Source organism: Dermacentor albipictus, unplaced genomic scaffold, assembly GCF_038994185.2.
Source record: "Dermacentor albipictus isolate Rhodes 1998 colony unplaced genomic scaffold, USDA_Dalb.pri_finalv2 scaffold_11, whole genome shotgun sequence".
NCBI classification, from domain to species: domain Eukaryota; kingdom Metazoa; phylum Arthropoda; class Arachnida; order Ixodida; family Ixodidae; genus Dermacentor; species Dermacentor albipictus.
In genome coordinates, this window is record NW_027225565.1 from 8,492,392 (window position 1) to 8,509,548 (window position 17,157).

A 17,157-nucleotide genomic window follows, 5' to 3' on the forward strand; every position below is an offset into this window, starting at 1 on the left:
AAAAGTTCGTTTTGGCCTTCCTGGCTGTATTGGGAATGAACAAAGACATTGATGGCAATGCCGGAGTATATGCACCTTTACATGCACCATATCTGCCAACGGATACAAAGTGTCGATTTGGTCACTGCTACAAGATAGTAAAAAGACCTGCAGTGGCGCGCAGAGGCGCACACGAGTGCTAAGTGGACCAGCACACAGTGCGATTGCCGAAGCAACAGCAGCAGCAGCATAAAAACGCCAACGTTTAAACCCCTGTGGCGTTCTGCTACAGAGCGCACTGTCTTGATTCTAGGGGGCGCTGAGCTCTAGCCAGTCAAGCCTAGGGTGCCCTAGTCAAGCCTTTGTTTGCTTATGCAGGGTGTACCGACTACCATGCACCAATATTTAAAGACATGCAAATGCCACGTAGCTGGACAGAACCAAGGTAATGTTGTTTGCCGTCACTCGGAGATATTCAGATTATTTTTTTTTCCATTTCGCCTAAATACAAACTAGTCGTAATTATTTAATGAACTTCTCAATTAATATGATTAGATTAAATGTGTCCATAAAAATTGTAGGGCAACATGAAAAACTCCCCACAAAGCTTTCTGTTGCTCAACACGTCCTATATAAAAGTGCTCTTTTCGTTTTGTTTTGTTTTGAGCGTGAAAGAAGCCCGCGAACGCACGCAAAGTGCCTCGAGCGGCCAGTTGCGCGTCAATATTGCGAGCACGCTCTAAAAAACGTTTACACCCTTTGGGGTGTATATTTGCCACACAACGTTAATCGTCATCTGTCTTGCCCGCATTTCCTTTCTTGAAAACGCTGCGCTCGTTACATTCCTGTGGAGAATGCTCTGTCATGCTGATATAACGCGCATGCCGTTCGTGACTTGGAAGTACCGGGCTCGCAGCGTTAAAGAAAGGAAATGCGGGCAAGACAGATGACGATTATTGTTGCGTGGCAAATATACACCCCAAAGTGTGCAACTGTTTTTAGAGTGTATTCGCGGGCTCCTCTCACGCCCGGAAAAACACATGTAGCACGTATTCAGCAACAGAAAGCAGTATCGGGAGTTTTTCATGTTGCTCTACAATTTTCTAATTGACACTTTTCGTCTAATTATAATATTTGAGAGGTTGACCAATTAATTAAGTCTAATTATGCAATTCGGCGAGATCCAAAAAAAGCTTTTCTGAGTGTCTCCAAGCGACGGCAAACCAGATTACCTAGGTTCTGTCCCGCTACGTGGCATTTGCATATTTTTATGTCTTGGTGCAAGATAGTTGGGACACCCTGTATATAGGCTTCTTTGTCCGTACCTCTCGACATCCCTGCGGTGCTGAATAAATTTGATAGGATTTTAATGTGATTGACAGGTATTTGGATGAAATTGGAAACGTTGGAAAATACTGCGTCACCGGCTTCTGAGGTGAAAGAAACGCACGTGAGCAATAAATCAGTTCTTCCCACGGGCAGTCAATTCCAGAAAGAAGGAGCAAGAGCAGTATGTTCCGCAGTCTCGGCCATTCACACAGATCACCAAAAGCGCGGCCAAAAAAAGTTAAGGCAAATCAAAAAACGAAGAAGAAAAAGAGAAGGAAAGGAAAGCGCCTGTTAGACATGGAATTCCTGAAAAATGAACTTCAAAGTCATAAAATTTTAAAAAGAAAGCTACGAAAAAGAATAGCACAAGTACACACTACGCGCTAATACAATTACACAATATTGCTTTCATGTAAGAAACTGTCAAGAATTTCAGAGCAGATCTTTGTGATGACGCGTTAGTCTACGGTGCAAGCAAATTTTTCTTAGAATGAACGGCGATTCATTACTGACCTGATAACGTATCCCACTGACTCGAGCTGATGTGTTCTAGTTCGAACCAAATCTGAGGTGTTTTAAGTGGGAAATAAAACTGGGGCGTTTTAGTTCGAGCCTGTGTGTGAACGGGAAACACTCACGGTGCGCACGGACTCCCTCGGGACAGAGGCTCTGCTGAATGGGCGTTCAGCGAAAATTGCAAAAATCAAAGGAAGGTCAGTACGATTCTACGCTTTACTCAATGCATCATGCCTTGTTCGTAGCACGCGGGTAACTGTCGATGTCGATGAACGCGTCCGTTATGCTCGCCGGATGTGAACCGCCTTATTGGGCTAAACGATAGTCTGTCTGTTTTTAGTTTCGACGGTCTGTACAGCAGACGCAATGCCCCTCCTCACGCGGTTAAACATTACAAAAGGGGACTCGCCTCAAGTACCTGTATAGGAACATGCCGATAGTCTGCTTCTTGGCGTTTTTCTTGTCGAGATTCCTGATCACGTTCATTGCTAAGAGGAGCCCACTGCGCAGCGCAAGAGTATCGGCATGTAAGAGCAAAAAGAGGGCAGTCGAGTACACCAGTAAAATTTTTTTTTAGCTTTGTCAAGTACCTCAGAAAGAAGAAAGTGTCCACGGCTAGGAGACCATTGACGATGACTTGGAAGAAAAATGACTCCACAGCGGGTATGAGAAATTTGAGGCCTCCTATGTAAAAAAAGAAGACAGACGAAATTGGCAACAATTAATGGTAACGTCTCACGGCCACCACAGAAGTTGCTGCGAGTTTTCAGAAAGAAAACTCGAGGGGAAGTACTGACAGCATTGTATTTAGTAGCTTGCATTTCGCGCGGCCGCGAGAGAAGTTGCGTGTACCTACGTGTATGCATGAACAGCTGCATCGGAATGACTGCAACACATGCTGCACTGCGCAACTGCGGCATGACATATATACGAACTGTATACGACTGAGTAACGTGTTTTTCCTCCCCCCAAGCTCGCTCAAGGGAAGCCGCGGAAGTCTTGAAATAAACCCATATAAGGCAATATAGGTACAGATTTGTCTAGAGCCAAGCTTCAGCGTTATTGTTATATTATTTTCTTTTTCACACGCACTATTTCGGTTTATATTGGATGATAGAAACCCTCGTTTCTTTTTCTTAACGACTATATTTTTCGGAGGAATGTTTAGTGGTCCTTTTCTTCCCTCTGTGGTTATTTCTCACGTAGGGGTGTATAGGTATATTTTCGGAGGTTATTTACGTGAAAATGTGCTTGCTTCTGTAGCAAATCTTGTGGTGCTATCAATTAGCTGATATGCCCCTGCCTGCTTTATTTATCGGCGCTCAACTTCTGCACTGGCAAACAAGCAAAGATAGCGAAGCTGCGTCATAAGGCACATAACTGCACTGTCACACGTTCCGGCCGTGCAACGCAGGAAGTGTTCGCCATTATAGGGCACAAGATTGCCGAGTAGCGACGTGATGAGCTCAGTAAAAGAGCGTGCTTAAATCTTACGTTAAGCTGTTTACCAAACGCAATAAGAAGCTATATTCACAACGGTGTCAGCGTTGTCGTAATAAACAACAAGATCCCCCAATTTCAACCTGTGTCGCACTCAATTTTCGATGCAGCGAAAAGTATTCGTACGAATAAGAAGTGACTGGATATGCCACGTCTGGACTTTGACCTCGAAACATTTAAAAAAACAAATAATCACGAGCGCAATGTTACGCTTATTTCTCAAGTCGTACGCCCAATTATTACTATGCTGGTGGCGTATTCCAATTAAATCGAAGGTGTACATGAAGAGAAATCTAGTTACTTTTCTCAGGGTTTCTCGATTTCTGACCGAGAGCGCCGAACATTAATTATAGCATGAATCACAAAAATGTCATGGGAAAGTTTTGAACGCTGAAAAGGAAACAAACAGGTCAAATAATTAATTTATAACATGCAGGTAAACCAAGGGCGCTTATTTGTTAGCCCTACCTATGTCCTTCGTGTTTTGTGCGCGCTCAGTTAATCAATAAATCATTACCAAATCACCAAGATTTCAGTTTTATTCCAATTCTTATCTCTATAAGGAAGAAAAAGACTGATATCCTCCAGGTGAGAGCATGTCCTAAGGCATTACTGCAGTCCAAAGCGCTCGCAACTGGAGCTCGACAAGGGCGTACTCGGCGACGATCAGTTCGCTTTTTCTCGACGCCTATGATAATGCAACCAGAGAAGCTATATCGGCGTCCAAGGTTCGGTTGTACCTACGCACTGCTTGGAATTCGACGTTGAGGTACGTCTGCGACAGCACCACCGAGAACATGGTCATGACGCGGATTCCGTGCAGACATTGCATGGCCGAAGGCACGTCCTCTGTAGTCAGCAGTTGCTTTAGGTTCCGGAAGATGCCGAATGTGGCCAGCACACTTTTGTCCGCTTCTGAAATTGCGAAAGGAAAAAAAAAAGTTAGAGGCCGGAATAAGTCAAAACTAACTACGTGTACGATAGGTACAATCTTTAGTGGCACAAATTTTCCGATTGATATACTAATACACAGCCTGTTCAAAGGGAAGCTTTTCGTTTGAAAAGTAAACACAGTGGTGTAAGTACCTCGCAGACCACCAACATGGTAAGCTGAGGGTTCGTTATGCGTTGACACTGAGTGCAGTCCAGGAACATGAGCGTTAAACAGGTCGAGCGACGTGGTGTGGTACTTCAAGCGGCTCGGCCTCGTAATTCTATCGACGCGTCACGGTTTTTTTTCTCCCTCCGTAATAAATCACGTGCATTAGCTTAAGTACGCGTGTATCACGTGACTCTTGAGCGGACGCCCGAGTGACTCCTGGGTGATTGAATGTTAATGACACGTAAGGCATACATAAAAGTGCGCCATTATGCAACAGATAATGGTGGCTTTCCCGAGTCAATGTCTCTGGATAGTATGCGAGCCAGTTACAGTCGTCGCTGTAGAAGGGCTACCGCATCTAAACAAGCTAGATTGGTGCATCAGTGTGCCAGAAGGGTACGTCTCCTGGATGATTCGCAGAACACCGACTTGTTCGAAAGCTTTCGGCCTTTGCACCTCACAGGAGAGCTGTTTAGCTATGTTGCGTTCTCCAGGGTCGCGTACCGCACCGCTGCCGACCAGTTGTTGCGACGCTTGGTTCTTCAACCTCGACCAGCGTTACCATTAGGTAGCGTGGCGTTGTCGGCAGACTGCAGGCGTCCGGTAGACCATGGCGATGAGGCAGGGACGAGACGACTTCTCGTGCGAAACTTGCACGGTTTATTCAACGGTTGGTGATAGATGAGAAAAGAATGAATTGAAAAGGTACATTTCAGGCCCCTTTAAATAGACCCACTAAAATCGTAGGCGGGATCTTGCTCACGTCATCGTCACGTGACATGCACTGAGTCCAACGGTGCTTGGCGGCGGCAAACACTTTCCCAGGACCATGTTTTCCCCAGCTTGCCTCCGCTGGTGGCAACCCGCGGGTCCTGGGCATCGTAGGCAGCTGATCCTTTCTTTTTCGCACGTCGTTGGTTCGCGGAAAGGGCGTGTGGTTGTGGATGGACGGCTGATCCATTCTCCCAGTTGACGTCTTCATGAGCATGCCTCTGCTGGCGGCAGCCCAGGGGTCCTGTCTGGTTTGCGGACAGCGTTCTCCTCTAGAGTTTGACAGTTCGCGGAAAGGGCTTTCACCCACACACACACAAAGGGGCCCGTGAACACTGCGGGGCGTCAGCCAGACCGGCATCCACTGGAGACAACGATAGCAAATTAGGAATCCATTCTTCGTTTCGCTTAGGCATGCACACACACGAAGGGGCTTGTAAGTACTGCGGCGCACCTGCCAGACCGGTAACCACTCGAGACAACCGCATCAAATTAGGAATCCGCCCTTCGTCTCGACGAGGCATGGTGGTTGAGCATCCTTTTTGCCCGGGGTGTTGCACGCCAACCGGAACAGCTATTGTAGTAAGCGAGCCCGAGCGATCTGCGGCGCGCGGCAGAAACATGAGGTTGAATCATAGGTTTCCATACCAAGATTGCTAGCAGAAAATTGGATTCTGCAGTCGTTCATCCACCGTGACAATGATAGGCAGTAACGACATCGATTTTTCTACAATTCGGCATGGCTTTGTTGAAAATTATTTTATTGCGATAGCAACTATACGAACGCTCCAGGCGCATTTTTACCGTCCTCGTTTTCGTGATGTTCCGTATAAAATCCCAGGGCGATAACATCGTCGCCGCACGCCGTATGTATGCTGTGTGTGCGAGTGAAAGCACGCGAGGGGAGCAGACGATCGCGGGTCAATTTGGCGCGCCCGAGGGGGGAAAGCGGAAAGGAAACGCACCGTCTTCCGTTGCGCGATAGGCCGTGGGCGGATGGGAGGCAGGCCATTTCCATTTCAAATTTCAGAATGAAGCTTCAAATGTATTCCGCTTGATCTGGATGATGTTTAACGGTAACACTCGCCATACTGAGCGACTACACTCTTGACATTTTATTAGCAAGCGTCTTTCTTTTTATTTGTTATGTTCTGTAAATCGTACAGTGGCAAAAAAAGTTAGGGTGTAAATAAGGCTAATCGTTATTTTACACTGAACTTGCGGCAGCACATTAGCTTCAAATAGGAAACGAAAGGTTGTTCGAAGCCAGGAGGGCGAAGTTCAGCCAAATCAAAGTTGTAGTCGTTATTCCCACGCTGGATGAAGCGCAGTGCTGGCGGCGCGCGGATTCGCTAGCAGCCAGGTTTTTCTCTGGTAATCTTATTACGGAACTCTATGGTTCGGACCGCGGTGTCCGAAATGTGGCCGCGCGTGCGCACTCCGTAGATACCGGTTGCCATTGTCAGACACATTGCCGAACGCATACTGGGCACACCGGTTCTCGTTAGATCATCTAATCTAAGCAGCGTGAGTCCTTGGAAGGAAGATCACGTGGTATCGCAGAATGCTAGTGGTTCATCTGGTACAGGGGAACAGCTTTGTATGCCCGCATTCAAAGAGCTTTTTCTCGCGTAAGAGCGTTTCCTTATCGCTTGACGTGCTGGCGCGGCGCCAGTCTTGATAGCGATTATCGTGACAGAAAATTCGAGCACAGCCAACCCTGGAAGTCATAAGAGAATTTTCGCGCATACAGTCCATTTGCACTGGGCTCCCAAAAAGGTACGCGTGTCACGTCTTGAGACGTTTACCGGTGAATAAAATCCTTGTATTCTGAAATTGCTCGGCATCGCAGAAACGTCTGTTGCGTAAGTGCCTTTGCGGTTGGCTCATCGGCGTGACGGACGGATCGCTATAACGCCGATTCCTATCGTGAGTGGTGGCCGTCCGAGCGTCTATCATAACGTATGTGAATAGGGGTTCAGGGCGCGTATTCACCAAAATCTCTTACCCTAGAATTGTTCGTATAAGAGAAGATTGCAGCCAATCCTCGTGCTAGACATATCATAAACGAAGCCGGCTATCCAAAAGCAAAGAGCACTTACGAACAAAAAGCTTTGTGAATTCGGTCCCAGATTTCCGAGACCTAAAAGAAACAGCCATACGGCGTCAATGGCAGAGTATATCTCCTTTTTCCCTGGCCCCATATCGAAGCAAGTGCACCGAAAACTCATTGTGGGTGGGTGCGCCCGTTCTGCCAGCTCGCTGCCTAACCCACAAAAGATCCAACGTTATTGGCTGCTGCCGCACCTTAACACACATCAAGTCCACAAAATGCTGGGGAGGAGCACCGATATACATATATTGTACTGTAAAATAAGGAGCAGTGGGGCTGCGGCTACGACAGAGACAACGACGACGAGAGAGAAAAACGTTGTTTCGGTGCTCGATCGCCTATACTACCTCTCGCTGCTCTATCGTTCTAGTCGCGAACGCTTACTGCCCAAAGAGCTTCGCGACATTTAATGAAGGTGCTGGGTGCCATTTGGTGGAGGTATATCGGTGCTATATATGTAAATATGTCACACTGCCAAGCGGGGCATTTATTTGCAGAATGCGTTCCCTCTCAGAGTCCATCAGAGTATATTTCGTCATTTTCAAGTAGCTCAAATGTCTATTCATATACGATCGATGACGTACTTCTCCTGAATGATTCGCAGAAACTTGGCCTCTGGATGATATTCAGGACAATCTCGAGCAACGTTCCGAGGAGAAGGACGGTCCCCAAGAGGCCGAACATGCATCTGAAAAGAACGTAAAGGGATGTAACATGGTGAAATGAATAATAATTGTGTTCATGGAGCGAGATAAAGCATTGGTCCTTGTGAAGCACCTGACGTATACAGCGGGCAACGCACCGTGGCTCCAAGCGTGAGCTCGCGATACAAGCTAACCAATCATAATGCGTTCTCGGGGAGAACTATTCTTCACCAGAAGCGTAGTGTGAGAAACCGAGGACAAAAGTTTAAAAGCTCGCAGGCTCAGTAGCAGCTCGGCTACATTTCTTTTTTGTCGAGGTTTTATCTTACTGTTAAGTAGAAAAATACTTATCTTCGGCTTGAAGTTGTGGGTGTGACTGAACCCCGTCAGTTCGGTATGGAACATGACGAAATTAAACGAGGCACCGATCATAATAGATATAGTAACGTTAACGTTACGGCTCCCACGCGAGAGCCCTGTTCAATGTTGTGAACAAGGCTCCCGCGTGGGAGCCGTAATGTTAACCTTACTAAATCTTTTGCGGTCGGTGTCGCGTTTTATCTCATCTTCATCATATCTTTGTCGTATGAGCTATTCAAGGATCACAATGTCTCGAAACGACGAAAAGTACATAGAGACGCATCGGAATTACAGAACTCGAGGTAAAAAAAGTTGACTCGGCATCCTGGCCCTGCCAAAGTAAATGTACGGCGAAGCTGTTGCAAAACCAACACTACAACTGCTGAGGGTGGTATGCAATGCTTTAGTGATGGTTCGGATGCTTGTATTGAGCTTGTTCTTCATTGAAACGTATGCTGCGGTGCGATCGCGCAAACAGCTCGCTTTTCCGTTCTCTCGCTTGCCCTCTCGTGATTCGTTGGCGCCCGCGCGTTTCGTCACGGCCGTCATTGCGCCGGGGCGGGACCACAAAACGCGCTTACATCACACTCCTGTCAATCATTCCAAAACCGAGTGAAATCGGCCGCTATCGTGGAACGGTCGACAAGGGCATTCGTTTCGAAGAATGAATAGCGCTTGCCATAGCAGCGCTAGTAGCAGACGATGCGCCTGTCGTCTGCTCGTAATGTCGTCGCTCGCCGAACATGGATGGCCCTGCCGGCGGTCCAGTTTTTCGAGATTAAAGCGCGATCCGCCATTGCAGAACGTTAGCGATGTTAATTATTGAAAACAACTGTGATCGCAGTGAAATTAAATGCTGTGCCTGCGCTGTGATAAATATAACTAGTGTTCTTCTTTTTAATGTTGTTTGATCTGAGCTCATTTGTCGAGAATGCTCGCCGTTTCACGTTGTGCTCAGAGAATCACGTTCATTGTTCGGCGGTTTGGCACTCACGAGTCATGATGGCCGCTCCTATTATCGTGCTTTTGGAGTCTCTCGAACAGCCTCGGCGACGCATCTTTCGGGACGCATTTGACGAGCTTACCGAGGAAGAGTTCCGCGAGCACTTCAGTCTCTCGAAGAGCACTGTGCGGTAGCTCTGCGAGCAATTGGATGACGTCATCGGTGGCCTTCGGACCGGTGGCATCACGACGCAAGACAAGGTGCTTTGTGCTCTCCGTTTCTTCGCGACGGGGAGCTTCCAAAGATCCATCGGCAGCGAAGAATTCGTATCCATAGGGCAGGCTTCCGTGAGCGAGACCATTCAAGCAGTTGCGGAAACGATAACCGGGGTGGGCCGGCAACAGGGTTGGGTGAGCTTCCCGTTGACAACGGCCGGCAAGGCTAGTGCAAAGGCGGCCTTTGCGGATGGCGGCCGCATTCCCGGTGTAGTGGCCTGGGCCGCTATGTTGTAGCGATGCGTTATTCTATGTTATTCTTATCATCCACCACACACGGCCGCCTGATCCCGTTGATAATAAGAACAGAGCGTCGCTCTGACCACTGGCTTAGCGCAAAAAGCCTGAAAAAGCATATAATCGGAAAAGGCATCACTACAAAATACCGGCCCTGTGTCGACGGGACGCTCTTGGGTCAGCGCGCGCGATGTCCGCACAAAGTACGGGTGGCCCTCTATGAACGCGACCAACAGTTCGCGTTGGTGCGGCGACACGTGCGGGTCAAGTCTTAGATTTTTGTGCGACGACATAACGATTCGCAGTCGATGAACAATGATTGCTAGTTGAACTGCGCGCTCCTGCCAATTTGTTTTGGCGCGTGCGATACCACCTAGCGGACTAAACCAAAATATATGCCGCTTAAATTAGTTTTCTTCTCTCGCATCACATTTCCGACGCAGATTATATGTTGCAACAGTAAGAGTTTTTTTCTTATATTACGTGTTTAATTATTAAAGCATCACAAACATTCTGCACTTAATATATCGTCCCCGATCGAAGGCCAAATTGGTGACGCAAACTTCCGGGGCTGGGCTCGCTCGTTTATTGGCTGTGCTGTCCCTCCCGTTCTCACAAATCTTGCGGACGGCCCACTTTGTGACGTCGCAGCCAGACCGAACGAACGGAAAAGCGAGCTGTTTGCGCGATCGCACCCCTGTTCTGTGTGTTGTAAGGAGGGTGATTTCAATGAATGTATGCACTGTTCGCTTCACTTTGCTGAGCGCTTGTAGCCTCTGCGTTACGGGGGTACGAATCATTGCATTTTTTGCTTGCTCACGGGGTTATGAGCCATTGCTTACGCGGGGGGCATAAGCCTTTGCTGATGATGATAGATGTTTGTTTTGAGCTTATTCTGTATTGAAACGTACGCTGTTCTGTACGTTGTATGCGTTATTCCAATGAATGTATGCACTGTTCACCTCACTTTGCTGAATGATTCTAGCCTCAGGAGGATTACGCGTTACGAGGGATATGAGCCTTTGCTGATGAGGATAACTTTCTTGACGGACGGGCACAAAAATGCCGATCACGAGAGGCCAACAGCTTTACTGTAAAGGATTGACAGGGCCAATGGCCGTAAATGCTAATAAACCACGTAAATCATACTGGAACATGTTTGGCGCGGACAAAACATGAAAGCTTTTTATCAAGTTTAACTTTGTTTATATATATATATATATATATATATATATATATATATATATATACTACGTAACGCATGACAACAGAAGATGGCATTTCTGTAAATATGTCATGGAACTAAAATTAGTCAAGCAACAGTCAGTCGTAAACAGTAAACCAAGAAGCTGGCTGCGCCATTTTCGCGCCAATTTCGCGTTTCCATGGGTGCGTGACGCTCATAATCTGGCCTTTCCTTTAAAATGCAAGGCATTTTATTACAACTGGTTCTCTAGTTGTCTGATGAGAGTATTTCTGCCGTTCGCATGCATTTGAATTGAGTAAGCCCGATGTGAAGCCTCTGCTCAATAACTTATAATCAATCAAATATAGTAGAACGGAAAGCTGAGCTATATAGCGATGACTGTTGGCTTGGCATTGGTGGCACGAAATAACGACATTGACGAGAGCTAGATGACAGCAGAGTCCCATGTCCTTTTTGAATGCCTAATGCAACAAACTTTGCGCATGATAATAAAAAAAAACTATTGCTTTCAGAATTTCGTCTACAAAATGCGAATGGGTGCTGTACCCATTTTACCCACGAAACGCTGTCATGCCCGCTCGCCAGAGTGACGCAGAGTTCGGAACCTCTCGACCGGGTCCGACACATCCATGCTTGTTTCTGCTTCGCGCGCAGAGCGTGTGTCGTTCTTGCGTGTGACTGGCTATATTTTCCCCCGCATTTTACAGTAATAAAGATGTAGACAGGGTCTGAAGATATATTACGTGAGCATGCATATATAGTTGCAGTTGACTTTTGTAACCCTCTGAGTCCGCGAAGTAAATTTGCCACGATCCAAGCAGAATGCGACATTTGAGGAAAGGGAAAAAAATGATGTTGGGCGACGTGCTTACATGGCCACCAGCTGCTCTTCCGTGAGAGTGACGATGCCTTTCGTTTCGCACTCGGCGACGCTGACGCCAAGCTTCAGGTTGGCGACCGCTGCTCGGTTCCATGGAAAAGAGAAAAACGTAGTACGCATTCCGAATCATTCAGAGCGGCCGACACGTCGCAAACACGCGCGAAAGCTGCGCGCGCTGTATGAAGAATTCCAGCACGCGAGTTTTCTGCACAGAGATTACGATCGTGCAAATGAATGCACGATATGAAAAGCGCGAAATGAAGCTGAGAGCAAGGGTCGATCGCTATAGCGTTCCGGCGCTAGTCGTAGTTATCGCATGCTTGACCAGTGAATGAGTATGGTAAATGCGGCATAACATTACAATGCTGCTACGTTTCGTCATAAACATGTACACATACCGAAGTAGCACTACAAAGAAAGCTTATGCACACCGATGTCAGCCTATATATTAGCAGCCAGTGTACTTATGACCTTGGGCCCTATAGCGTAAAACTATTCCAATATATTTTTATTCCAATCTCTTGACGTCAAATTTGCGTAACCGCCGACGCAAGCAGCGGGCGGTCACCCACAGGGTTGTCTGAACAGACCAGTCAAACGCTCTCCTCGTTCACAGGAGGTCACTCTTGCTTGCTTGAAAAACGAATAACGTTGTCTACACTGAGCGGCTTGTCCTATCTAATTGGCCGACAAGAGGCGAGGAGCACGCTCAAGTGGAGAGGGATTCGATCGGGCAGAGCCAGTGCACTGAAAACGATAACCGAATGACGAGGGTGGTGCCGGCGTCTGCGATTGGTCCGCTTTCCCTTACTTGGCTTCAGGTGCCTGGTCCAAAATCACGGCGGCATGCAACGGAGGCTTAAGAATGACGCTAAAACGGATTATCAGCAAAGAAGAGTTGGCAGAATGAGGTTGTAAACGTGCCGAAAGTGCTCGAAAACGTTAAAGGCACGCAAGAAGCTTTATTATACGCAAATTAACGCATACTCTCCGGCACGTGCGAGTAGCCAGCGCCTGAGCAATCTTTTATTCCTTTCGGAAGGGGGCAGCCTGCGGCTATTCAGAAAAAATTCAGTCTTGTTCGGCATATGAATGCATCGTTAATACGTACACGTCACTTTGACGCGGTGAGCTTTCGCGGTTTCGTGATGTCGCGTGACAGGTAGGTGAAGTGGGCGCAGCCCGAAAACTTTTGACCAATAGCCGGGGGCTAATGGCAAGAAGGCTTCAAATCAGAAATAACTGTTTTTCTTTTCTTCGGTCAAATTATGCATAATCAGTGTGTACACGTCATATCAGATGGGGAGGTATCGCGGTTTTTGTGACGTCGCGTGACAGACAGGTGAAGGGAGCTAGTCCGAATTCGAGCAATCGCGGAGGGCTGATAGCCGAATTGGAATAGAAATGCTTGGAATAGCTTTACGTTATAGCACCCCTTGTTTCTATGTTCGGTAACCTCTGCTTCGTACATGACGTTTTTTTTTTCTGGAAGCATTGGACATAATGTGTTCAAGTTACGACACCTCGTGTGCTATATATGCACGAGCTTCTGTCGCAAGTTGACGATACCCATTACTGCAAGCGTCTTTTGATATCAACGACTACATGGATGTATACCTTTTGATCGCCACGAAGACGGCAGCTGTTTCAGCATCGCGTAGTGTTACGTCACCAAATGCCCGAGTAATTCTTTCTTCGGCATGTGAATATTTAAGTGGGTAAATGTAGGGAAATCATCTCGTTATCCGTGCTTTATTAATGACTACATAAATTTTCATCACACTTGTTTGTTCACACAGCTGCACGTGATTGGTTGATCTTGGTTCCCCTTCATGATTCTGTTTCACTGACTCGGGAAGGCTAATCTGCGGTCTGTGCGCAGCACAAAAAGCCAATGTCGATAAAAAAAGAAATCCGTGTAAGGGTATCAGGGATTCCCTACGGGGTGCAACCCTACCAAAGGAGAGGGGAAAAAAAAAACAAAGACCCTCGGAGCTGACCTTGAGCAAACTGGACTCCCGGCAGGTTTATGGCGGCAACTTCCGGTCGCCGCCTTTGCCGCGCTTTTGGACCACCTACTCCACGCTGGCATCGCGGTGCGTTGCAGTAATGGTCTTTGTGTCCGCAGTGAAACAAATGAGGTACGGTGTAGTTAACAGTGTAGAGGCAACTGGCAAAAAACAGCGACAAGGATTTTCTATCTTTTTTTTTACATAGAGCTCCAATTCTTTGTCTTTTCACAGAGGACGCACTCAAGCCTGCTTATAGAACCTGAAGAGACAAAGCAGTTTTTTTTTCCCTACGTCTCGCACGGTGAATATTTACTCCTGTCAGAATGTGAAAGGATAAAACGTACGTACACTTAGTGAAGTGGGTCACAAAGTCTCGTAAAGCGGCATGTGCCTCCGCAGAATCTATATATAGTTAACAATGGCGCATTACCCAAAGACACATCAGCTCCTACAAAGCGACTGAGGATTAATATTATCTGTAGCCTTAACCCCTTTTCTCAAATCTTACAGCCTACGTACGACAGCGTATATTCAACTCGTTAGCCATCTCCCAAATGAAGAAGCAAACAATGATACATAGCGATGTTCTGCGAAGGTTGCTACACATTTCAGTAACAAAAGGAAATATCACCGCCTTCACAAGTAATTCATCATTTGAGCAATTGCGTGAATAATAAATGGAGACTATATGAACTATTAAGCAGTACTTGCTACATAAAGCAATGGCTGCTACTGTGGGGAAACGGTTCAGTTACTGCGGTCCTTCTGTCACAAGCACATTTGAAACTTAGCCACCCGATTATCATTACATTGAAGCAATTCACTTTGCACGCTAAATTCCTGCAGTGCGTCGACTACACTATCCTTACTTTCATAGTATAGCAACCGGGCAGAGTTCTGAAAAAAAAAGTGAACCAGTGTTTACATTCCAAACACTTTAGAATATAATATTCACGTCAAGAAATACCTGCACTCTAATCTATTGTGCTGAAATGTACTGCAACTACACATTGCCTTACCCTTACCTTTTCTTGCTCTGTTAGTCACCTGTTGTTTTGTTTATGTGAGCTACAACGGTGCCTGCATTTCAGAAAAGCGTTTGTAGTCGGTACAAGACGTTCGCATACCAGATGTGGGGGCATGTCACACAGTGCTTACCATCGACAAGCGTATATAGTATATATGAGAGGTGGCTGAAGAGCGCGTGGCAGCACCTACCTGGATTGAGCATCTTGAAGACGTCCTCTTTGCTGCATGTTGAGGGAACGCAGATGCCCAGTCGGACTGCAATGGATGTCTGCAACCTAGTGTAGGTCAGCAGCACGTCTTTGTAGACCTGCGTTAGTTTGCGGCGGTGTGGATTCAGACGCTTTAGTCGTATATGCCACGTTCAGATGCCCGTTCAAATCACATGCCAGACCATCCACATGCCAGATGCACATTGTCGCTGGGACAAGATGCTTTCTTTTCTCATGCCTTGCGATCATGCTCGGTTTTTCTGCGTGCTCTTATGTTATTCCGTCAGTAACCGCGATTGCCTCAGCTTAATAGACTAGCTTGCTCCGTGGCGATTTGTAGTCGGGAATGCCAGTCCTAAACTTTGTAGGACTGTAAACATGAAGAACATGCTTAACACGGATGCAGAGAGGGACAAAGCAAGGAGAGGAAAGGCAGGCAGGTCAACCAGACGAGGGTCGGGATGGCTAACCAACGCTGGGGGTAAGGGAAATGGGGAATGAAAAGAGGAAGAGTGAGCACTGAGCGCACGTGGGAGGATGCAGAGGAGCACTATAAACGGCTTCTGAGTAAACCAAATGGTTCGGGCGAGTGGGGAAGTGCTAAACTAGGGTATTATATAAGCATATATCTGACAGAACCAGTGCTAGCCGGTATAGAGTGCTGTACGATGGGCTTTTGTAGTGGCTTCTTTACATACTACATAGCGCTACCATTGCCTGACTGAGCCATGCATGCTCCCTATACGTGCTCAGCATGGTGAAAGTCCCAGGTAGCGGCGAGAATTTCTGCTGAACTATCACTTCTTATCATTTCAGAAATATGTTGTATTTTGTACAGAGGAGGGGAACTGTTTTTCTGCGAGATCTTGAAAAAGTCGGAAAGTCGTGAAGTCTAATGGTCAACAATGAGCCAGGAGCGCGAACATTTACGACCGGCTTCGAAAATAAGTCGACGTGCAAGTGAACTTATTTTCTTCAGGACGTACAGTCGGTGCTAGAGGTTTACATAGCGCGGGCTTCGCGGAAAAGCTCAGTATTGACGCAATAGCGTTAAGGAGCTCGTGTCGCAGAAAAGCCGGTCTCGTCGGCGTCGGTGTCGGCGTTGACCGTGAGCGATAAATCACGGCAGGCACTTCATAAATAAAAAGCAACTTCCAAGATGGGCTGGGCGGGAATCTAACCAGGGTCTGCAGAGTGTGAGACGGAGACGCTACCACTCAGCCACGAGTTCGATGCTTGAAAGCGGTACAAACGCGCTTCTAGTGAACGCGGTGTTGCCTTAAAAACGTGCCGTAGAAAGTTATACTGCGGTGTATATCGGTAATTATGAGCATGTAACTTACACAAGTCGCATTTACACGAGTAGCGAAGTACGTTTCCGCTAGATTTCTTCTGCGCTTACCGCACACGCAGAGCCATCTTGCGGCAAACACAGAAGGCCCCCTCTTCTCAATGTACGGCGCTGCCTCGACAGGTGGCGCACCATGCGCGCATTGGGGCTGTGCGCGGACCGGCCCCGACTCCCTCTCCCCTGGCGACGCTTCGCCGTGCTCCCACGCGGGTTGCAGAATCAAGCGCCGTTCCCTTCTTTAGATTACTATCTATCTATCTCTCTGCCCGTGCCGATCACGACGTTTGGCAGGCGTAGATCGTTTCCCCCTCCGAGACACCGAGTTCTTTGGTTCGTTCCGTTTGCTCAGGCGCACGTTTCGTTGCCGCGCCGAACGCTGCGTTGCTCGACGCTCTCCGTGTGATAGGTGGCCGCAAAGTCCGATGCGGGGCGCCTCGTAAGTGATCCCTGCGCCGTAGCGCATTGTCTTACACCCCTTGGCGGGTCGATGGGAACGCTGTCGCGTTCCACTCTTGAAGGCGAAGTTTAAGCGTCCTCCAATTTTTTTTCTTAGTTTGGGGACGCAGACTCGAAATTGATGCAACGCTGTGTTCGTCGTACACAAACTTTCAACTTTGTATTTCAAGCTATATGTCAAGGTCTCGCGGAAATCAAGCGACCTCGCAAATTACTCGCCATGCAAGCTTCTGACGTCGATAAT

At 47.4% G+C, this 17,157-nt stretch overlaps 1 protein-coding gene across 5 annotated transcripts in view; it reads right to left on the reverse strand.

The window, feature by feature from the left end:
- Positions 1-17,157, reverse strand: part of LOC139051314 (nose resistant to fluoxetine protein 6-like) — a 97,284-nt gene that overhangs the window by 22,013 nt on the left and 58,114 nt on the right. For 2 of the 5 annotated variants that reach the window (XM_070528322.1, XM_070528321.1), the window contains 7 exons: positions 15,087-15,204; positions 13,857-13,970; positions 11,849-11,936; positions 7,895-7,998; positions 4,069-4,239; positions 2,415-2,508; positions 2,234-2,326 (listed from right to left, as the gene is read on the reverse strand). In XM_070528322.1, coding sequence (XP_070384423.1) covers positions 2,234-2,326; positions 2,415-2,508; positions 4,069-4,239; positions 7,895-7,998; positions 11,849-11,936; positions 13,857-13,970; positions 15,087-15,204 — 782 coding nt within the window. The remainder of the gene's footprint in view (positions 1-2,233; positions 2,327-2,414; positions 2,509-4,068; positions 4,240-7,894; positions 7,999-11,848; positions 11,937-13,856; positions 13,971-15,086; positions 15,205-17,157) is intronic. The other 3 variants (XM_070528324.1, XM_070528323.1, XM_070528325.1) reach the window with 3 other exon arrangements.